Genomic DNA, 17858 nt, shown 5'->3' with positions numbered 1-17858 from the left:
AGTTGCCCTCGAGGTACTGCCACTTTCACATTTAACATGTTTTGATTGCCTTCTGGTGTCCCCTGCATCAGACCATCTAGAGAATATAGTGCTGTTCCCCTTGGGTGCATTATGAGCAGCTTGAGAGATGGAATCGGATTAAGCGAGGTGTGACAAATCCAGGGAATTCCTCCCTGTTCCACAAGGGGGAGCCACCCCCTGGGACTATGGCGGTGAGCCTGTGGGGCGTAACACCTGCTAAGGGACCGGCCAAACAGAATCTTACTGAAGTGACACCCCACTCCTTGGGGGACAAGAAATCCTCTGCTAAATATGACTGCACCTCCCTAAAAGCAGAATCCCAAGTGTGTGTTGGTTATATGGGATTGAACAGTACAATAATGTGCAGGGCCCTTTAAAAGTTAATGGCTTGGTTTATGACCCAACTCTGTTTACATCCGTACCTGAAGAGCAGAACCAATGAGGTCTCCTCTCCTGTTCCAGGGAAGACTACAAAGGGGCTGAGGCCATACAGAGAGACAGAGCAAACCTGAAGCCTGCCCTGGAGCACAGAGGATGGTACTGAGGTAGTGCTGTGCAGATAGTGTGGTGGTTGGAGGAAACCAGGAGCCTGTGAATACTGCTGACGTCAGGACGGCAGTGAGCCTGAGAAACCCAGGACCACAGAGGAATCGAGAGATTGAGCCGCGGCAGACATGGCATACTGGTGTTCAGCAGCTCCATTGCCAAAGTCCTGTTGGTTGCAGACAGGAGGAACTGAAGCAGAAGACCCAACCACGAAGACCTCTGTGTCGCAGCTCTGCAGCAAACCAAAAAGTCGCCTTTCCCAGCCAGCACTGCCACTGAGAACCAGGTATGCGGTCAAGAGTAGAGTAAGGAGTGCAGTGCCCAACAAGGCAGTTAAAGCAACAACTAAACCAGAAATTCTGAGAGATTGGATAGCCATGTGGGAAATAGGAAACCAGGTACACCACGGTTGGTTGAGAAACGGTGCCAAACTGAGACAGGTTAAAGAGCCAGAAGGCCCATGCTAGGCTAAGATGCAATAAACCAGAAGAGACCGACAGCCTGGAATGGTGAACACCGACCGATTCTAAGCATCTCTCGAGAGCCTATTGTACTAAACAAGTAGCTGTTTTACATTGCAAGTTACTCCAATTGAGGAACAAACTCTTTGTACTGACGAGGAGATTTGTCTGTGGAGTCCTTTTCTAGAAAGAGAAACGATAAAGGACTTTGCAGATGTTTGTTAATCTGCTTGGAATCCCATCCTGTGCATATAATCCGACATCTAGTGCTAATCGGAGTATTGCATCTTTCTTTTGAGATTCAAAAGGGTACGTTGACATGGGTGTGACTGTAACACTATCCCTAACGTAATGTGTATGGTACCCAAAATCTCTCGCGTGTCAAGGTCCCTCAGATTGTTTTTTTCCACACAGCTAGTTGGTCGCCTTATGCAGAGCTCTCCAGAGTCGATATTGCTAAAGTATTTTTGCTGTCCCACAACAGATGGTCGTTTAGTCTTCGACTTCTCTTCGACCACTTCCTGGATCCCTGTGCCGACCACATCCAACTGCTGTTTCGGCAACTGGTGCATCGATCGATGTCTGTCGGCTGCGTGGCCTCAGTCCTCTGGCCAGGCCCTTACAGTAGCGAGAGTGGGGCCCTGGGTTGATTCTTTTCAGAGCATGCATTTGCTCTTCCCCTCTTTCCTTTTCCGTTCTGGCTGCTGCCTTTCACCTTTGCTATGCAGAGGACTCAATTTAAATTTTGGCAGTCTTGCAACGTAAAATAACCCTGGATGGACAACCATCGCAAATGCAATGGGTGCTTACCTCTTGACCATGACAAGCAATCATGTAAGTTCTGCAGACTCTTTCGTCCTAAGACGTTAAGAGAGGCGGACAAAATGGTGGGCGGCCTACACAATGCAGGCTGAAAGTCGTTCCCCCTTTGGCACCGTCGCCTCAAGTGACAAGGACTCAAGCGGCAGCCATAGCTCAGATGTGGAGGCCATAGACCTTTTGGCGAAACTGTCCAGTTACCAGGTGCCCGTCCCTGACAGACCGACCACCAATACTGTTATGGGGAGTTCACACCCCGGCGACGGGGGGCACACACAGACTATCAAAGGATAAGCGCACAAACCCCGTAGCTTCCTCGACGGAAACATCAAAGCACTAGATGCCAACAGGCCCATCAAAGAGTTAAACGGTGCTTGCCGAACCTCGCGATCTGGCACCCTCCCTGCATCTGTCTTCTCGGCATGCATCTGGGCATTCCACTCATAAGAGCGTCTTAGCTAAGAAGCACATGAGTGCTGACACGCCGTCGCCTCCTAAGGTTTCAGTGGAGCCGGCAACCAAGACAACACCTACAGGCATGTCGAAACCCCTTATACAGCCGCCAAAGTTACGCAATAGTCTTGCGGCTATTTCGGCAGCAGACCGACCTAAAGGCACCCTCTCTCGTCGAGAGGAGTACTCCGAAAGCCCCCAGCCCCTCTCTAGGGCTTTAACTGATAAATCCCCGCCCTCTATAGAGCCTTTCCCTCCTCTGACACCTCTGCTTCATCCCTGTTGGCTAGAGAGGTTAGAAAATGACATGGACAAAATGTCACAATTTATAGACTTTTCTGGAAGGTTCATTACCTAGTCGGGACTCCTCCTGCCCCTACCAAAGCTGCAGAAGCTTCCTATGCAAACACAAACTCATCAAGAAGTATTTGCGTTTTGTGACCCAGAGGATACATATGAGGATTCCTACATGAGGACAATCCTTTTGGGCAGGACACAACTCACCAGTGCCCAGATTGGGGTGAAGATCAACCAGCAGGTGAAGGGCCTTAGCTCTCACACACTCATACTCCTGACCCAGACGTAATTTGTCTGGGCCCGCCTTGCTCACCTCAACAGAGGCAGCCTTCGCCAATTGATGAGACACTTTGGCCCAGGGTACTAAGTCTGTGGAAGAGTCGAACTTGTTTGGTAAGGCTGTGGATGATGCCTTGGAGACGGTGAAGAAAGAGCATGAGACACTCCAGTCTCTCAATCAAATCACAGCCAAACCTTTTCAACTGCGGGTAGGTGCAAACCCTCGCTTTTGCTTTCGGGGTCAGTCTTTCTCCCGATCTCCACATGGACAATATGGTTCAGGGGGGTACCCCGTGGGCCTCAGGACAAGGTGCAACTGACAACAGCCAATATCCAAAAAGGGGACTGCGCAGAGGCAAGGGTAGAGGCAGAAACTCCACCCCAAGAGGCTCCCTGACCTCTGCATCAAAATTACTTGCCAGTCCGGGTCCCCTCCCATGCCTCTCCGGTTGGGGGACGGCTGTCATTCATTCACGCATGGGAGGGGATTACTTCAGACCAGTCAGTGCTCAAGACCATCACCCACGGTTATTGTGGCGAGTTCCACCGGCCACTTAGATACCTTCCTCCAAAGAGCAGACACCTATCGCCAGCAAACCTGCAAATCCCGCTGTAAGAGGCGCAGATCCTTCAGGAAAAGGGTGCCATAGAAGTCGTCCCCATTCATCAGGTAAACAAGGGTATTTATTCAGTGTACCTCCTTATACCCAAAAAGGATCTCACCATGTGCCCTGTGTTAGACTTGCACCCAGCGAACAAATATGTCAAACCGCAGAAGTTCAGAATGACAACATTGCAGGAAGTAATCCCGCTGCTGGTGCAGGGGAATTACATGACAACATTGGATATGTAAGATGCATACTTTCATATTTCAATGTTGCCAGCACACAGAGTACGTAAGGTTCATGATGGAAGACGCGCACTATCAGTTCAAGGTTCTTCCCTTTGGCATTTCCTCAGCTCCAAGAGTGTTCACGAAGGTACTGGCGGTAGTAGCTGCTCACCTGCGCAGGCATTCCATCCCAGTCTTCCCTTACCTTGCAAACTGGCTAATAACTGGGGATTCGTATGGAACACGCCTAACAAACACCCAGACGACAATAGATCTCCTTCTTTCTAGGTTATCGATCAACGAGAAAGTCAAGTCTTGACCCTAGCCAAGTCAAAAAGTTTCTGGGGGCTCATTCTTACCAAAGACTTTCTCGTCTTTCCCTTGGAGATGGTTCAAAACATGCGGTTCCAGATTCCTCACTATGTAGCCCGTCACGAGGTGACCATACACAAAGCCATGCGACTGTTGGGGATGATCGCCTCCTGCATCTACCTAGTTCCCCATGCAAGTGTGGCTCTCGAGTCAATGGTGTGAGGCCAGCGGACAATGGGACGATTTATTGGTTTTCTCTGCAGCCCTCTTTCAGTCTCAGCAGTGGTAGTCAAGGGAAAACCCCTTGCAAGTTAAGACCTTCTCCACTCTTGCAGTAGAAACCACTCTATCCACGGACACATCTCTGACAGGGTCGGGGGGGGGCTCCCTTCCTTCATCAGACGGCGCACAGCATGTACTCCCCAGCGGTAGCAACCAACCACATAAACCTGTAACTCCTAGCAGTGTTCTAGGCCCTGAAGGAATTCCAAACAGGCTTTCAGGGAAAGACGGTCCTAATCCTCACTAACAGTACAACGGCCATGTATTACCTGAAAAAAACAAGGGGGCACTCACTATACAAACTGTCACAGAACATATGGAAATGGGCTCTCAAACACAACACGCTCCTCCTGTCACAACACGTTCCAGGACAACTCGATCTTCTGGTACTCAGCAGAGACTTCCCACTACCTGTAGAGTACTAGCTGCGATTTCACAAAGACATTGTTCTCAATGTCTTCGCAGACTGGGACTGCCCAGAGAGACTTGTTAGAAACTCTGGAGAACGCACAATGCCCAGATTACGCTTCCAGTAACCCGCCAACCTTGGTTCTCATCTCATGGCAATGTCAGTCTACCCTTCCAGGAAGCTGCCATGCCCGTACACAACATGCTGTCACAAGACAGGGGGAAACACTTCATCCATGCCTGCAAACTCTCAACTTGGCAGCCTAGCTCCTGAGGTCATAGTTCGGACCCCTCCAACTCCCTCAAAGATGTATGGACATACTTGGGGAAGCACGAAAACCTAACACCAGACATTGCTATTCCAGCAAATGGAAACGCTTTGTCTGGTGCAATGGCAAGAGCGTCAATCCTATTGAATGAACACAAACGCATATTGTCCTGTACCTAACTCACCTACTAGATTCAGGCCTGGTTTTCAATTCCTTAAAAGTACACTTAGCTGCACTTTCAGCATACACCACATCCCAGAAAAAGGTTTTGTGGTGGAAAATGTCAGTAATCCAGGCATTTTCTGAAAGGGGTAAAGACTTCATCCCCCGATTTCCAACCCAGCTCCCGGATGGGACCTGAAAGTTGTACTTACTATACTAATGGGGCCTCCCTTTGAACCTATGCCTAAGGCTAGCCTTAAAGCACTCTCCTACAAGACTGCCTTCTTGGTGGCAATCACATCAATAAGGAGAGTTGGTGAACTGCAGGCCCTTTCAGTTCAAGACCTATTTGTCACGATTCACAAGGATAAGGTGGTCCTGCGCACTCGCCCACAATTTGCCCCTAAATTTATTTCAAAGTTCCATGTGAACCAAGCAGTAGAACTACCCACCTTTTGCAGAACCCCACTAACGTGGCAGAACCCTCCCCACACTATGTAAGGAGAGCAGTGATCTATTATCCGGAAAAGACAAGACCACTACGGAAAACAAATCAGTTAGCGAAGGGGGCCCTGTCTCTAAATCAGCTATTTCAAAGTGGTTTGTAAACTGCATCACACTGTGCTACGCTCTTGCCAAGTGAGATCTGCCCTTCAAGCCTAGAACACACTACTCTAGGCACGGGGGATTCCATAGCATTCATTGCAAATGTTCCTCTGGAGTCCATTTGTAAAGCAGCAACCTGGAGTTCTGTACACAGCTTTACACAACACTACTGCCTAGACGCACACACTCTAGGTCTGATTCTCAGGTGGGGCAAGCGGTGCAAAGACATCTTTTTGCTACTGTTCCTTCACACATCCCACCACCATCTTTGTACTGCTCGCTTGTCTTTGCACAGCATGTGATTCTAACCAGATTAACAAACATCAGAAGTCGTGCATTACGTATCGTAATAGCATTTCGAAGGGATTGTGTCCTCCGACGTATTCCTTATCTTTGATAATACGTTTCCAGCTTGCTGGCCTCGGAAATTTTTACTGTAGAGGGCGCTGCGCGTCGACGTCTGCCGAGTCGATGTCCCTCGACGGCCACCGTATCGGCGCCGAGGTCACCATGCCCATAAATAGCCACGCGCTGCGTCCGTTGCTCAGTTCCGTTTTTCCGCGCTTCGTGGGGCCTCGGAACGTTGTTGCTCAGTTCAGTCTGGTTTACTATCTATTTCGACTCGAATATTCCTCATCGTTCTCGATGGCTTCTTCATCAGAACCGACGACGCCGCGATCCGGCTTCAAGAAATGTCGAGACTGCGGTAAAAAAATGTCAACAACGGATCCACACAGGGTCTGTTTATGGTGCTTGGGGTCCGAGCACCATTGTTCGGAGTGTGCGGACTGCATGTCCATGACGGCGAAAGCCCTGAAGGAGCGAAAGGGGAAGCTCGAGAGAGGTAAGTCAGCCAAATCCTCCTCGAAGGTTTCGTCGGCTGAGTCGAGGCATTCGTCTCCTCGCCGTCAAACATTTCCATTCTAGATCTCGAAGCAGATCCCACCATTCGTCGAGATCTAGACACTCAAAAGAGACGTCGAAGGTCCCATTCCTCGTCTTCTGTGTCCCCAGAAAGTCATGTCCCACCAAACACAGTTCTCAAGCTGAGTGGGAGGAATTCGGAAAGAAAATGTTAAGCGTCTTCGAGAACGCGGCCTCGACCCCCTCGAAGACAGCTGAAAAAAATCAAAACGCCGTGAGTCGCAGCACCCACCGAAACATTCCACCCGAGAGCGCCATGAGCCATCGGGTAAGAAGGCACCATCTTCGAAGCTGTCGTCGAGGGTTATTTAGTTGTCGTCGAAGATTCGTTTGACGCACGGATCGGCACCATCGACGCCGTTGTCGAAGGGTTCCTCGACGCATTAGTCGATCGACTCGATGCCATCGTCGACGCCGATGAAAGAGGACCAAGGCTCCACAGCCAACGGTGATTTCAAGGGCCTCTGGCACGACGCCGAGACCGTCGTCGATGCCCTCGAGTAGGATCCCGATCCTCCTCGAGTTCTTCGAGACCCCTTCCAGTTTTTTCGACGCCGTTTTCGGCGCCTTCGAAGCCTGTTACATCGGCGTCGACGACACCGACATTTTCTCGTCCAATAACGATTTTGGCTCCTTCGGCCCTAGAGATGGGCTTTACTCCATTTCAGAGGTCAGAATACCCTGGTCTTTCTTCAAATTATGAAGAAAGGGAAGATTCTGACCAGGAAACATTTGGTTTACAGAGAACCACACTGCCTACTGCAGAGGATTTCACCTCTGAAGAAAGAAGGCTGAAGGAACTACAGGAGTCACTTCATGAGGCAAGTGGACTGGACACTTCCCCTGAAGTGGAATTTGTAAAGCCAGACCCAGGGGAACATGCCGAAACACCATATAGAACCCTGATGGCTAGAATAATTGAGTTTATGGGTTGGTCTGCGTCTTCACCTGTTTTTCAACAGGATGATCTAACAGATATATTGGACAAAGGCCCACAGGAGGACCCGGTGGTCCCCTTCCATGCAGCCCTACAAAGAGAAATTGCATCTAATTGGGAAACTCCCGAAGTTATCCCAGCAGTCAATAAAAGATTGTCGACAAAGTATAGGGTAGCGGCTGCTGACCCTGAATACCTGTCAAAACACCCGACCCCAGAGAGCCTGGTGGTTCAAGCGGCAACTTCATCCAGCAGTAGGACTGCTTACCCTACTGTCCCACAGGATAGGGATGACAAGAGGTACGACTCTATGGCAAAGAAAGTCTTCTCTGCCTGTAGTATGGCGTTGAAGTCCATCAACGCCACCTGTACGCTCGCCAGGTTCAGTCACACGCTATGGGAGTGTGCTTCATCAGCGGCTGACTGCATACCCAAAGGAGAGGAAAAGGAAGCCTTCCTTATCATTAAAGATGGCAAAGATGCCATGTGCGAATCACTTCAAACGGGCATCGATTCCGCTGACAGTATCAGCAGGGCCATGGCGGCAAGTACAACAATCCACAGGAATGCGTGGTTGCGAAAGTCGGGCTTTGCCCCTGATGTACAGGCCAGACTTTTGAATATGCCCTTTGACGGCTCTTCATTATTCGGGAAAAAGGCTGATGACAGTCTGGAAAAGTTGCAGCAGCAAAATCCTTGGGAGCTGCTATCCGCCAAACTCCTTTTCGCCCCTCAGGAACCTCTGGGAGAGGAAAGTCCTTTCGCTATTATTCCGCATTCGGGAAAGGCAGAGGACAAAGGAGATCCACCCGAGGTGGACGGGTCTAGAGCACTAAGACTGCAGCAGGCGCCTTTTTACCATCGGCATCTGAATCAGCCGCCCCCAAACCACTCTGAGGCCTTCACACACAAGACACCTGTAGGGGGCAGGTTAACTCACCATCTGACGGAATGGCAGGCTATAACGTCAGATGCTTGGGCGTTGGAGACAGTTGCCCAAGGTTACTGCCTACCCTTTCTACACATCCCTGAGAGTCATCCACCGGGGAACAGCTCCCTAAAAGTTCCAGATCCGCTCCTCTTGCAGGAAATTATGGACCTGCTAGAGAAAGGTGCCATAGAACCGGTACCTGTAGCGGACATGAACAAGGGCTGGTACTCCCCCCTACTTTCTCATACCAAAGAAGGACGGAGGACTGAGACCCATCCTGGACTTACGAGAATTGAACAAGTTCCTCATGAAGGACAAGTTCAAGATGGTAACTCTCTCTCAGATCCTTCAGGCCCTCCAGCTCCAGGACTGGCTGGTATCTCTGGACCTTCAGGATGCTTATTTCCATGTGCCAATCCATCTCAAGCAAGGAAATACCTGAAGTTCGCAATTGACAACTCTCATTATCAATTTCGAGTTCTGCCATTTGGGCTGACCTCCGCCCCGAGGGTCTTCACCAAGCTGATGTCGGTAGTTGCGGCTATTCTAAGGAGGGAAGGGATCCACATCTATCCCTACCTGGACGATTGGCTGATCAGGGCCGTATCTTCGGAACAGGCCCAGACCCAGCTAGATTATGTCTGCCTCTTCCTTCACAGACTGGGCTTTTCCCTCAATTTAAAGAAGTCACAGATGATACCATCTCAGAGACTCCAGTTCATTGGAGCGGTCCTGGACACTTCCCTGGGAAAAGCCTCGCCACCAGAGGTGAGGGCTCAAGATATTCTACAGATGGTCACCAAGTTTCAAAATGCCCAACGTCTCCCAGCCTTCCACTTTTTGAGGTTGCTAGGCCTCATGGCACCCTGCATCTTCCTTGTGCCAGAGGCTTGCCTGAGAATGAGATCTCTTCAGTGGGCACTGAGAAGTCAGTGGTCACAATTCTCAGGGAGAATGACAGATATCCTCCGGATTCCGGACAAGGTAGCCCGCGACCTTCAATGGTGGGCCTATCCATCTTGAAAGGAGAACTGTTTTGGCAACCATGGCCGGAGATAACAGTAGTCACAGACGCCTCGCTCACAGGGTGGGGAGCCCGTGCCAACGACTTGACCATCAGCGAACGTTGGTCTCCATCGGAGTCCAGACTGCACATCAACCTATTAGAGCTGAGAGCGATCAGACTAGTGCTGAAAGCTTTCCTGCCATCAGTACAGGGGAGAAATGTCCTGATAATGACGGACAACACAGTGGCCATGCACTACCTCAACAAAAGAGGAGGCGTAGGATCACTGCCACTGTGCAGAGGCAATGCAGCTCTGGTTTTGGGCAATTCGGGAAGGTATCTCTCTATCGGCAGTCCACCTAGCCAGAGAGAAGAATTTGACAGCGGACGCTCTGAGCAGGCAGAGCAGTCTCCCACGAGTGGGAGCTAGCTCAGGAAGTCCTTCAAGAGATCTTCGCCCTTTGGGGAACCCCTCAGGTGGATCTGTTCGCCACAAGCGCCAACAGGAAGTGCAAGCTGTTCTGTTCAAGGGAATTTCCCCCGAGAGGAGCTCTAGGAGATGCGTTCGTAGTGGACTGAGAGTTTCCACTCCTTTGCTCGTTCCCACCAGTCTGTTAGTCCTCAAATGATCAGGAGGTTGAGAAGATTCCGGAAAACCATGATCCTAATTGCCCCGGATTGGGCCAGGAGAACGTGGTACCCGGACCTTCTAGATATGTCCATCTGCCCGCCAATCCATCTTCCACTCGAAGAGAATCTTCTCTCGCAGAAGGGAGGTCAGGTTCTCCATCCAGACACCAGAACCCTCAACCTTCACGCTTGGCTTCTGAAAGGTTGAGGTACAAGGATTGGAATCTCCCTGATGACGTCATGGAGGTGTTGCTTTCGGCCAGCTGCCGTTGGAACAAGTTTTGCAGCTGGTGTAGGGAAGAGAATATCGACCCTTTTTCATGCAGTGCACCAACAGTGTTATCGTTTCTACTCTACTTGGCTAACTCAGGCCTTCAAGTTGGCACTGTAAAAGGCCATCTCGCAGCGCTTTCTATCTCCAAGCGCACTGCGGAGGAGCCATCGTATTTCAAAATTCGTCTAGTGGTAAAATTTCTCAACGGTCTAACTAATGTTTACCCTCCAAAACCATTCCAGGTTCCATTATGGGACTTAAATTTAGTTTTAAACTTCTTAATGGGCACTCCATTCGAACCTCTTCACTCTTGCGCATTGAGATTTCTCACGCTTAAAACTGTCCTATTGGTAGCACTAACATCTGCTAGGAGGGTGAGTGAGCTACAAGCTCTCTCCTGTAAACCCCCACATACAATCTTCCACAAGGACAAGGTTGTCCTACAGGTGAAGCCTAATTTCCTCCCAAAGGTGGTTTCTGAATTCCATATCACTCAGAAAATTACCTTGCCTTCATTCTACCCTCCTCCCCATCTGGGGAAAGAGGAGGAAAGGCTGCACAGGCTGGACCCTAGGCAAGCTCTCAGCTTTTACATCAGCAGAATGGCTAGGATCAGGCAAGCAGACCAACTGTTTGTAGGATACTCAGGTCACAAGTTGGGACTACCCATAAAAAACAAACCATCTCCAGGTCGATTATTTTGGCCATCCTGGAATGTTATAGACTAGCAGGGAAAGAGTCGCCCCAAAATCTCAGGGCTCATTCAACCAGGGGTATCGCAGCCTCTTCGGCTCTCCAGAGAGGGGTACCGGTCCGGGACATATGTGCGGCTGCCACATGGTCGTCCGCACATACATTCACAAAATTTTACAATCTGGATTCCTCCACTGCTCAAGAGACCAGATTTGGCAAGGCCGTATTACATTCGGTCCATCCCTAAAGGTATACATAACACTATCACTCCCTCCTCCAATTACATACTACTGCTATGGGAGTCTATCAAAGATGAGGAATAAGTCGGAGGACACAATCCCTTCGAAGAACAAGTTACTTCTTACCTGGTAACGTTCTTTCGACAGGATGTTCCTCCGACGTATCCCTTATCGCCCCTCCCATCCATCCCCGCAGTGATAACTTCCCTTGTGGTTGCAGCTTTCGCTCCTTCAAGGTTACTAACCGATTCAGGCATGTCTTTTCTTATGCTACAAAACGGAACTGAGCAATGGACGCAGCGTGTGGCTATTTATGGGCATGGTGACGTCGGCGCCGATGCGGTGGCCGTCAAGGGACATCGACTCAGCGGACGTCGACGCGTTGCGCCCTCTACAGAAGAAATTTCCGAGGCCAGCAAGCTGGAAACGTATTATCAAAGATGAGGAATACGTCGGAGGAAAATCCCGTCGAAAGAACGTTACCAGGTAAGAAGTAACTTGTTCTTCTGGTGATTATATCTGCTTAGATTCACATGCAGCCACCCTTCCTCTCCTCATGGAGTCGAGGGAACATGGACATCTTACACCTTAGCTCTCAGTACTCTCGCTGACTATAAGGCTCCCTCACGGCAGGAAAAACAATCAGAGGGACCTTGACGCATGATGGATTTTGGGTACACTGCATGTCACGTTGGGGATAGTGTTAGTCACGCCCATGTCAGAGTCCCCTTTCGATCCTCGATAGAAAGATGCAATACTCTCCGATTACCACTAGATGTCGGACTATATGCACAGCATGTGAATCTAAGCAGATACAATCATCAGAAATGCGATTACAGTAAGTAATGCATGTCATTTGAAATGTACCTGCAGGCCAAAACCTGAAACGGAAAGCAAGAACCAAACGCACAATTGGGTGGGGATCAGGAATTAGCCGCCTAAACCAAGAAAAGGGGAAGTAATGATTTCCTACACTGTTTCCTTTGTTATTAGTTGTAGGGTTAGATGGTTGGCTAGATTAGGTATGGACAGAGGACTTAGTTTTTGTAAGACATCCTGACGAGCAACAGTTTATTTTCTTTTGAAGCTAACGGGAAACCATCATCAAAGTTGCAAGCATAAGTGAGGGATTTTATTTCCTTTGAATACAACTTTTTTAACCATATCTGGGAGAAGAGCATGCATGCACAGCACTGATGTGACTGTAATTGTTTTGCAATGGTGTTGCTTAGTATAGTATCCTAGGGAATTGTAAGCTATCGTATATGAAGTGATTGCTTGAAGTCTATTTAGAGGCATTTTTCTTCCCCTATCTACCCAAGTTAAAACGTTATTACAAATGTTCATTTTAACAATCAAAGAGACTGTGGAAGGGGTGTTAATTTAACATGTTTCACGTTCTAGGATTGTTGGGCCCCTCTTCCTATTTGCATGTATGTGGTTGTGCTCTTTCAATGATTTTAGTTCTGACTTCTATTTCCTTGTCACCGTTTTTGTTCCCAAATCACAGGCCCTGATGTGAAGTCTGTTGCAACAGCCGTAGAAGAAATCTATCCTTATTTGTTTGAGTGCAGAAAGCCTATATTGTAGCTTGGGATCTGGTCAATAAACCAATGCAACATTTGAGTTACAGCATACGTAAGACTGGACCAAACGTTACTGAGGGACTCGTCCGTACTGGTCTATGGTCGCAGCGTTAATTCCGGCTCCTGTGGATTTTATTTTGGACAATGCTGTATTTTAAGAGACATGTTTACAAGACGTGGATCTGCTGCTTTTAAAGGACGTTCTATTTATTTGTGCAGTCATTCCTGTGTACCAATGAGCGGCACAGTGGCATTTGTGAAACGCAGGTTTGTTGCACAATGTGCACTAATGTTAAAACAAACGTTTTATTCGAGCTTATGTGTTTTACTTGTGAATAGTCTTTTACATTTTTGTAAGCTAAATATGGGCACCAAAGAAGCTGTACACGTTATCTTTTTCACTTTATGAATGTTTAAAAATAAAAGGTTGCAAAGTGGCATTGCTCATTAAGGGTCTGTTGTGAAAACAGATGTGTTTATAGAGCGTTGAATAAAGTGGGACCATGCGTTTATTGATTATTGTTCAACACTTTGCCTAATGGTGTGAGCTAGGAGGCTCTCAATGATATTGTAATCTTAATATGAAAAATATAAAAAGAACAGCTCTTAAAGACCGAACTGTGTGTCAAGAATATAATTGTCTGTCATTCCGTCTCCCACATCTTGATTTGAAGTAAGCTTTTTACATTTTTTATTGAACTATGGTCTTTAGTGTTCTTTTTGTAGGAAACTAGGTATTTTCATGACCTTTATTTATACTAATTCTACAAATGCAACAAAATTACATCTGATTTGGAAAATCCCTTTATTCACCATTCCAAACCTTTTAATTGGAATTCCGTTTTATAGACCCGAGCGCTGTACCGGGAGTTACGGGTCTTGAAGACTAAGTTAAATGTCCAATTGCAGTTAGTTCCTAGCTACCACTTATAATGTAATGAGGGGAAGGGCTCCCAGCAGAGGTGCGTCTACCCGTTCTAGCCCGGCAAGTCAAGCGACTGCCTGTTTGGGGCTGTAAAGATTGAGAAGCTGGGCTGCATCTGCAGCTCGGCTCAACATTTTGTACAAGGGGTGAACCCATTCACCTCCACCCCTCTTACCTCTCCCCCCCCACCCCCTTCAGATTGTGGTATGGAAGAGGAAGTGACTAGATACATGCTTCACCTCTATGGGTGTGATCGGACAATATATTTTTAAATAATTTGCAATCTCAATCAATTTAAAAAAACGACTTATCTGGCGAAAAGAATCCTCCATAATGGTGCTTTTTTGATATTTTTTTTAATTTTAATTTTTTTTTGGTAGACCTGGAATTGCATGGTGCTGACAGTAGCAAAATAGAACAAAGAAATGGGCAGTGATATAATCTCTGAAAAACTGTCACTACAAATCAGCCATGGTGCTCCAGTATCCCATTTTGCACTTTAGTAACAGTTGAGTCTGTCATTGTGTTCTATGTAGCAATGAACACAAAATTGAATCTTACTCACTCTGGCTGCAGTATTGTATGGCACAAACATTTATTATTTTTTTTTTGTAGAGCTCATTCTGGTATAGAGATTTCTCTCAGCAGGATGCCCACACATTTTGACACTTGTGCCTCTTGGGATGGCAGGATATAGAAAAAACAGATGGTGTGGTCTGCATTGTTACATTTTCACACCCTAGGATGTGCCCAATTTTTCAGAAAATAATGTTCAGCGTGGAAGGCATCAGTTTGAGAACTAACCATTCAAAGCCCACATGGTCTCACTCTGAGCAAAGTAAAAGATTGTCCACACTGAAAAATACATAGGTCTTTAACAAGGATGTGTCAAAGTGGGAAGTGTTAAGGTGTCGTAAAAAAGGTGTCCAAAATAGACACGTTGCACGCCTGTAAACAGTGCTACAGTAAAATCACAACGGTGCAAATAAGGTGGGGAGGAAAATGAAGGTAATGCAGGCCTAGGCACAGCAGCAAAATGACCAAAACTGACTTTTTAAAAGGTCCGGCCTAAGCCCCTGCCCAACAGGTTAGGTACGTGTTAGGAAGGATTTCTGAACTCTGACCTGGAGGGGCAGAGGTTCAGAAGGCCAACCTAGTTTCTTGGAACAGGGTAACCTCTGGACAAGCCAGACCAATCAGGGTAGCTATGGCAGGCGGTCAAGACTAAGGGCCTCATTAGGACCCAGGCGGTAAGGGGTTTACGGCGGCGTAAACAGCGCCGACCCTTACCGCCTGATTCCGAGGTCCCTTAGCGCCATGGAGGTTTTAGCAGGTGTTAAAATCCATGGCGCTAAGGGACCTTGTTGTTAATTACGCCACCGTAATTTACGGTGGCGTAATTAACGCCTTCCCCACTCCCATTATGCCCTATGGGGCAAAAATGGGAATGGGAAGGGTAAATGGGTTAATGGGGACTTACCGCCCCACTCACCTCGGAATGGGGCGGTAAGTCCGCCAACCACCATGGCGTAAACGTAGTTTACGCCATGGTGGTAAAGGTACAACCCAGGCGGTAACTTACCGCCTGGGTCGTAATGAGGCCCTAAGTCTCAGGAGGGGTGAGGGTGACTGAAGGACTTCAATGAGCACACAGAGCAAGACCAATTACTCCAGACACGTCTTAGATCAAAAATATAGACACATTTATTACAATGCCTTTGAAACGTGGACCATAGCAAAATAATCACAGTATCACTCAGTAAACCAATACATCACACTTAATTCAATATATACAAGACCATTGGAGGCCTAAAAGGGGGCCTGCACAAAATGTCGACTACCTGGAGGGGAAGGAAACAGGCAGTGCAGGTAATCTTTAGGCCCAGTTAATCAATAATACACCTGACTAAGAGGCAGTCCAAGCCCTACGAAGAGAGGAGCCTTGTGCTCAATAGTACGTGCACGAGATGTGCGAGATAGGGTCTCTTCAAGGGTCTCTAGCAGCTCAGGCAGGTGGATGAGGCGATGCTGAACAAGTTCCCACTATTCAAGAAGGACCTCCACTTGAAGGCGGAGGCAGTTTGAGAGTGCGGGATGGAGTCGCTATTTCGCAATAGCTGTGGCAAGGAGAGGAGCCCCGAGGGGCCACTTGTGCATATAAATGGGCTCTTGCGCTAGGGTCCACCAGTTGGGATAAGGAGTAATCATTGGTCCCTGACGCAAGCAGACCCAAACTTCGCCAGTTCAGTCCACTTCGCTCTCAGGTTCAAATGCGACAAAAAGGACGTCTCGGCACCTTTCAGTTCCTGAGATACAGGGATGATTCCCAAACAGGACAGTGGCTATTTCTCCGCTCCGGGCGTATGAATCGACCCAGTTTCACTGCAGCAGGCTTCGGGGGCAAGAGGGTCACAAATGCAGCAAACTTGCAAAGGAGGTTGCCGCGACAGAGCAACACAGTAACCACGCTTACTCCGGTCCTGGCGCACTCGTCTTACTTCAGACCTGGGAACGCCAAGTGTACGAAATTCGGTGGGAGGGTGCCGTGGACACAGAGCTAGCAGTTTACCAAGTTTCGAGGGCCTCCTCGAACGGCAGCAGTGACAGAGCAAAGCAACTGGGTAAGCTGGTCAGTCCACTGGTTGGCCCAGGGACACTTCCGAGAAAGCTTACTTGCACGGTTTGATGAAGGTGCAGAGAATAGTTGGTCCCACTATTCCAATGGGTTGAAGCGTCTTTGCAGACCACCTAGGACGACCCGATGCAGAGGGGTCCCACGGGATGACAGCGGGCTCAGGGTGCCAAACCTTCCAGCGGTTCCTCGACTCGGCTTCGTGTTGCAGCATACTTGGATCCTATCCTTTTGTTCAGTGAGAACTCAGGAGATTGACCTGGTAGTGGTGTTTTCAGCCTCCTCTTATCCAAAGTTCCCTTTGCGCCAAAAAAGAGAGAACCCAATGGGAGATCTGCTCACAAACGCACACTCCATACTTGGACCAATCACGGACCACGGTGGTCCCAGGCATTCATGGCACTCCAGACTCTCTGGCACCCCGGATGTGTATTGGAATCAGACATTCCAGCCCACATCCTAGAGGCACACACAAAGCATGCAGAAGCCCGTGAAAACATTGGGATTCGCGGCAAAGTGCATGACCAAATATGAACTGGCACGGGTCGACTTGACCTGGGGAAGGTGAAGGGGCATGATGGCCAAAGAACCTCGTGGCATGGCCATTTTGAAGTCAGGCCACCTATTTGTGCCTAATGCGGTTAACAGTGCAGGAAATGGTTAAAAATAATGCGAAAAGATGGCTCCCACCAGTCCTGTCCATGACACATCTGCACAGTTCATAAAAAGTCCAGCGAGAGTATCTAGGGCCTTTGGAAATGATTAGAGACCAAAGTGTGCTGCATGGTAAAATGCATTGCACAATTGTTACATGTTGCACAAAAGTTGCAACATGAGGAAAGGACTAAGGCAAACAAAGTCTCCCAATACTGACTGGCTTAAGGGCATGTCAGTTTCCCCATAAAAAGTGAGCGAAATCCCAGAGGAGTGCAGCTGAAGGCTGTGCTTCTCTGGCAAAGACAGTCAATGGTGTCTAAACAGCAGTAAAACGTTTGGGGGTTGACACATGGTGGGAAAATTACATACAACTATGAAATCTTTCCTAACAGTAAGTAAGCAGTTTCACTTTCATATAGGAAAAGGTTTAGTCAATATGTGATAGAAGTCCTGGATCACGCCCTTGTGTCATATTTTTGCCTTGCTGTGCAGTGCTCTGTAAGTAAAGTGGGAGGGAGTTGTTAGTGAGATAGCAGGTGAGGCAGATGTGATGTGAATCTTGTGATGTTGATGGTTAAAGTTCAAAAGTACCCCGGATCGAAATGCCATTCGGCTGCTATGGGTTGTTTTCCAAAGTCGGAGGCCCAAAATCTCGGACTACAGCGCTTTGGGTCTGG

General features: G+C 48.3%; 1 protein-coding gene across 3 annotated transcripts in view; it reads left to right on the top strand.

The window, feature by feature from the left end:
- Window positions 1-13585, top strand: part of TBPL1 (TATA-box binding protein like 1) — a 270644-nt gene extending 257059 nt beyond the window's left edge. For all 3 annotated transcript variants that reach the window (XM_069607406.1, XM_069607407.1, XM_069607408.1), the window contains one exon: window positions 12892-13585. In XM_069607406.1, coding sequence (XP_069463507.1) covers window positions 12892-12971 — 80 coding nt within the window. In that variant the 3' untranslated portion in view covers window positions 12972-13585. The remainder of the gene's footprint in view (window positions 1-12891) is intronic.
- Window positions 13586-17858: the final 4273 nt, after the last annotated feature.

Source organism: Ambystoma mexicanum, chromosome 4q (genome assembly GCF_040938575.1).
Source record: "Ambystoma mexicanum isolate Mex_15411 chromosome 4q, UKY_AmexF1_1, whole genome shotgun sequence".
NCBI classification, from domain to species: Eukaryota; Metazoa; Chordata; class Amphibia; order Caudata; family Ambystomatidae; genus Ambystoma; species Ambystoma mexicanum.
Note: the sequence above shows the minus strand (reverse complement) of the source record. Positions and strands in the feature narration are given on the sequence as shown.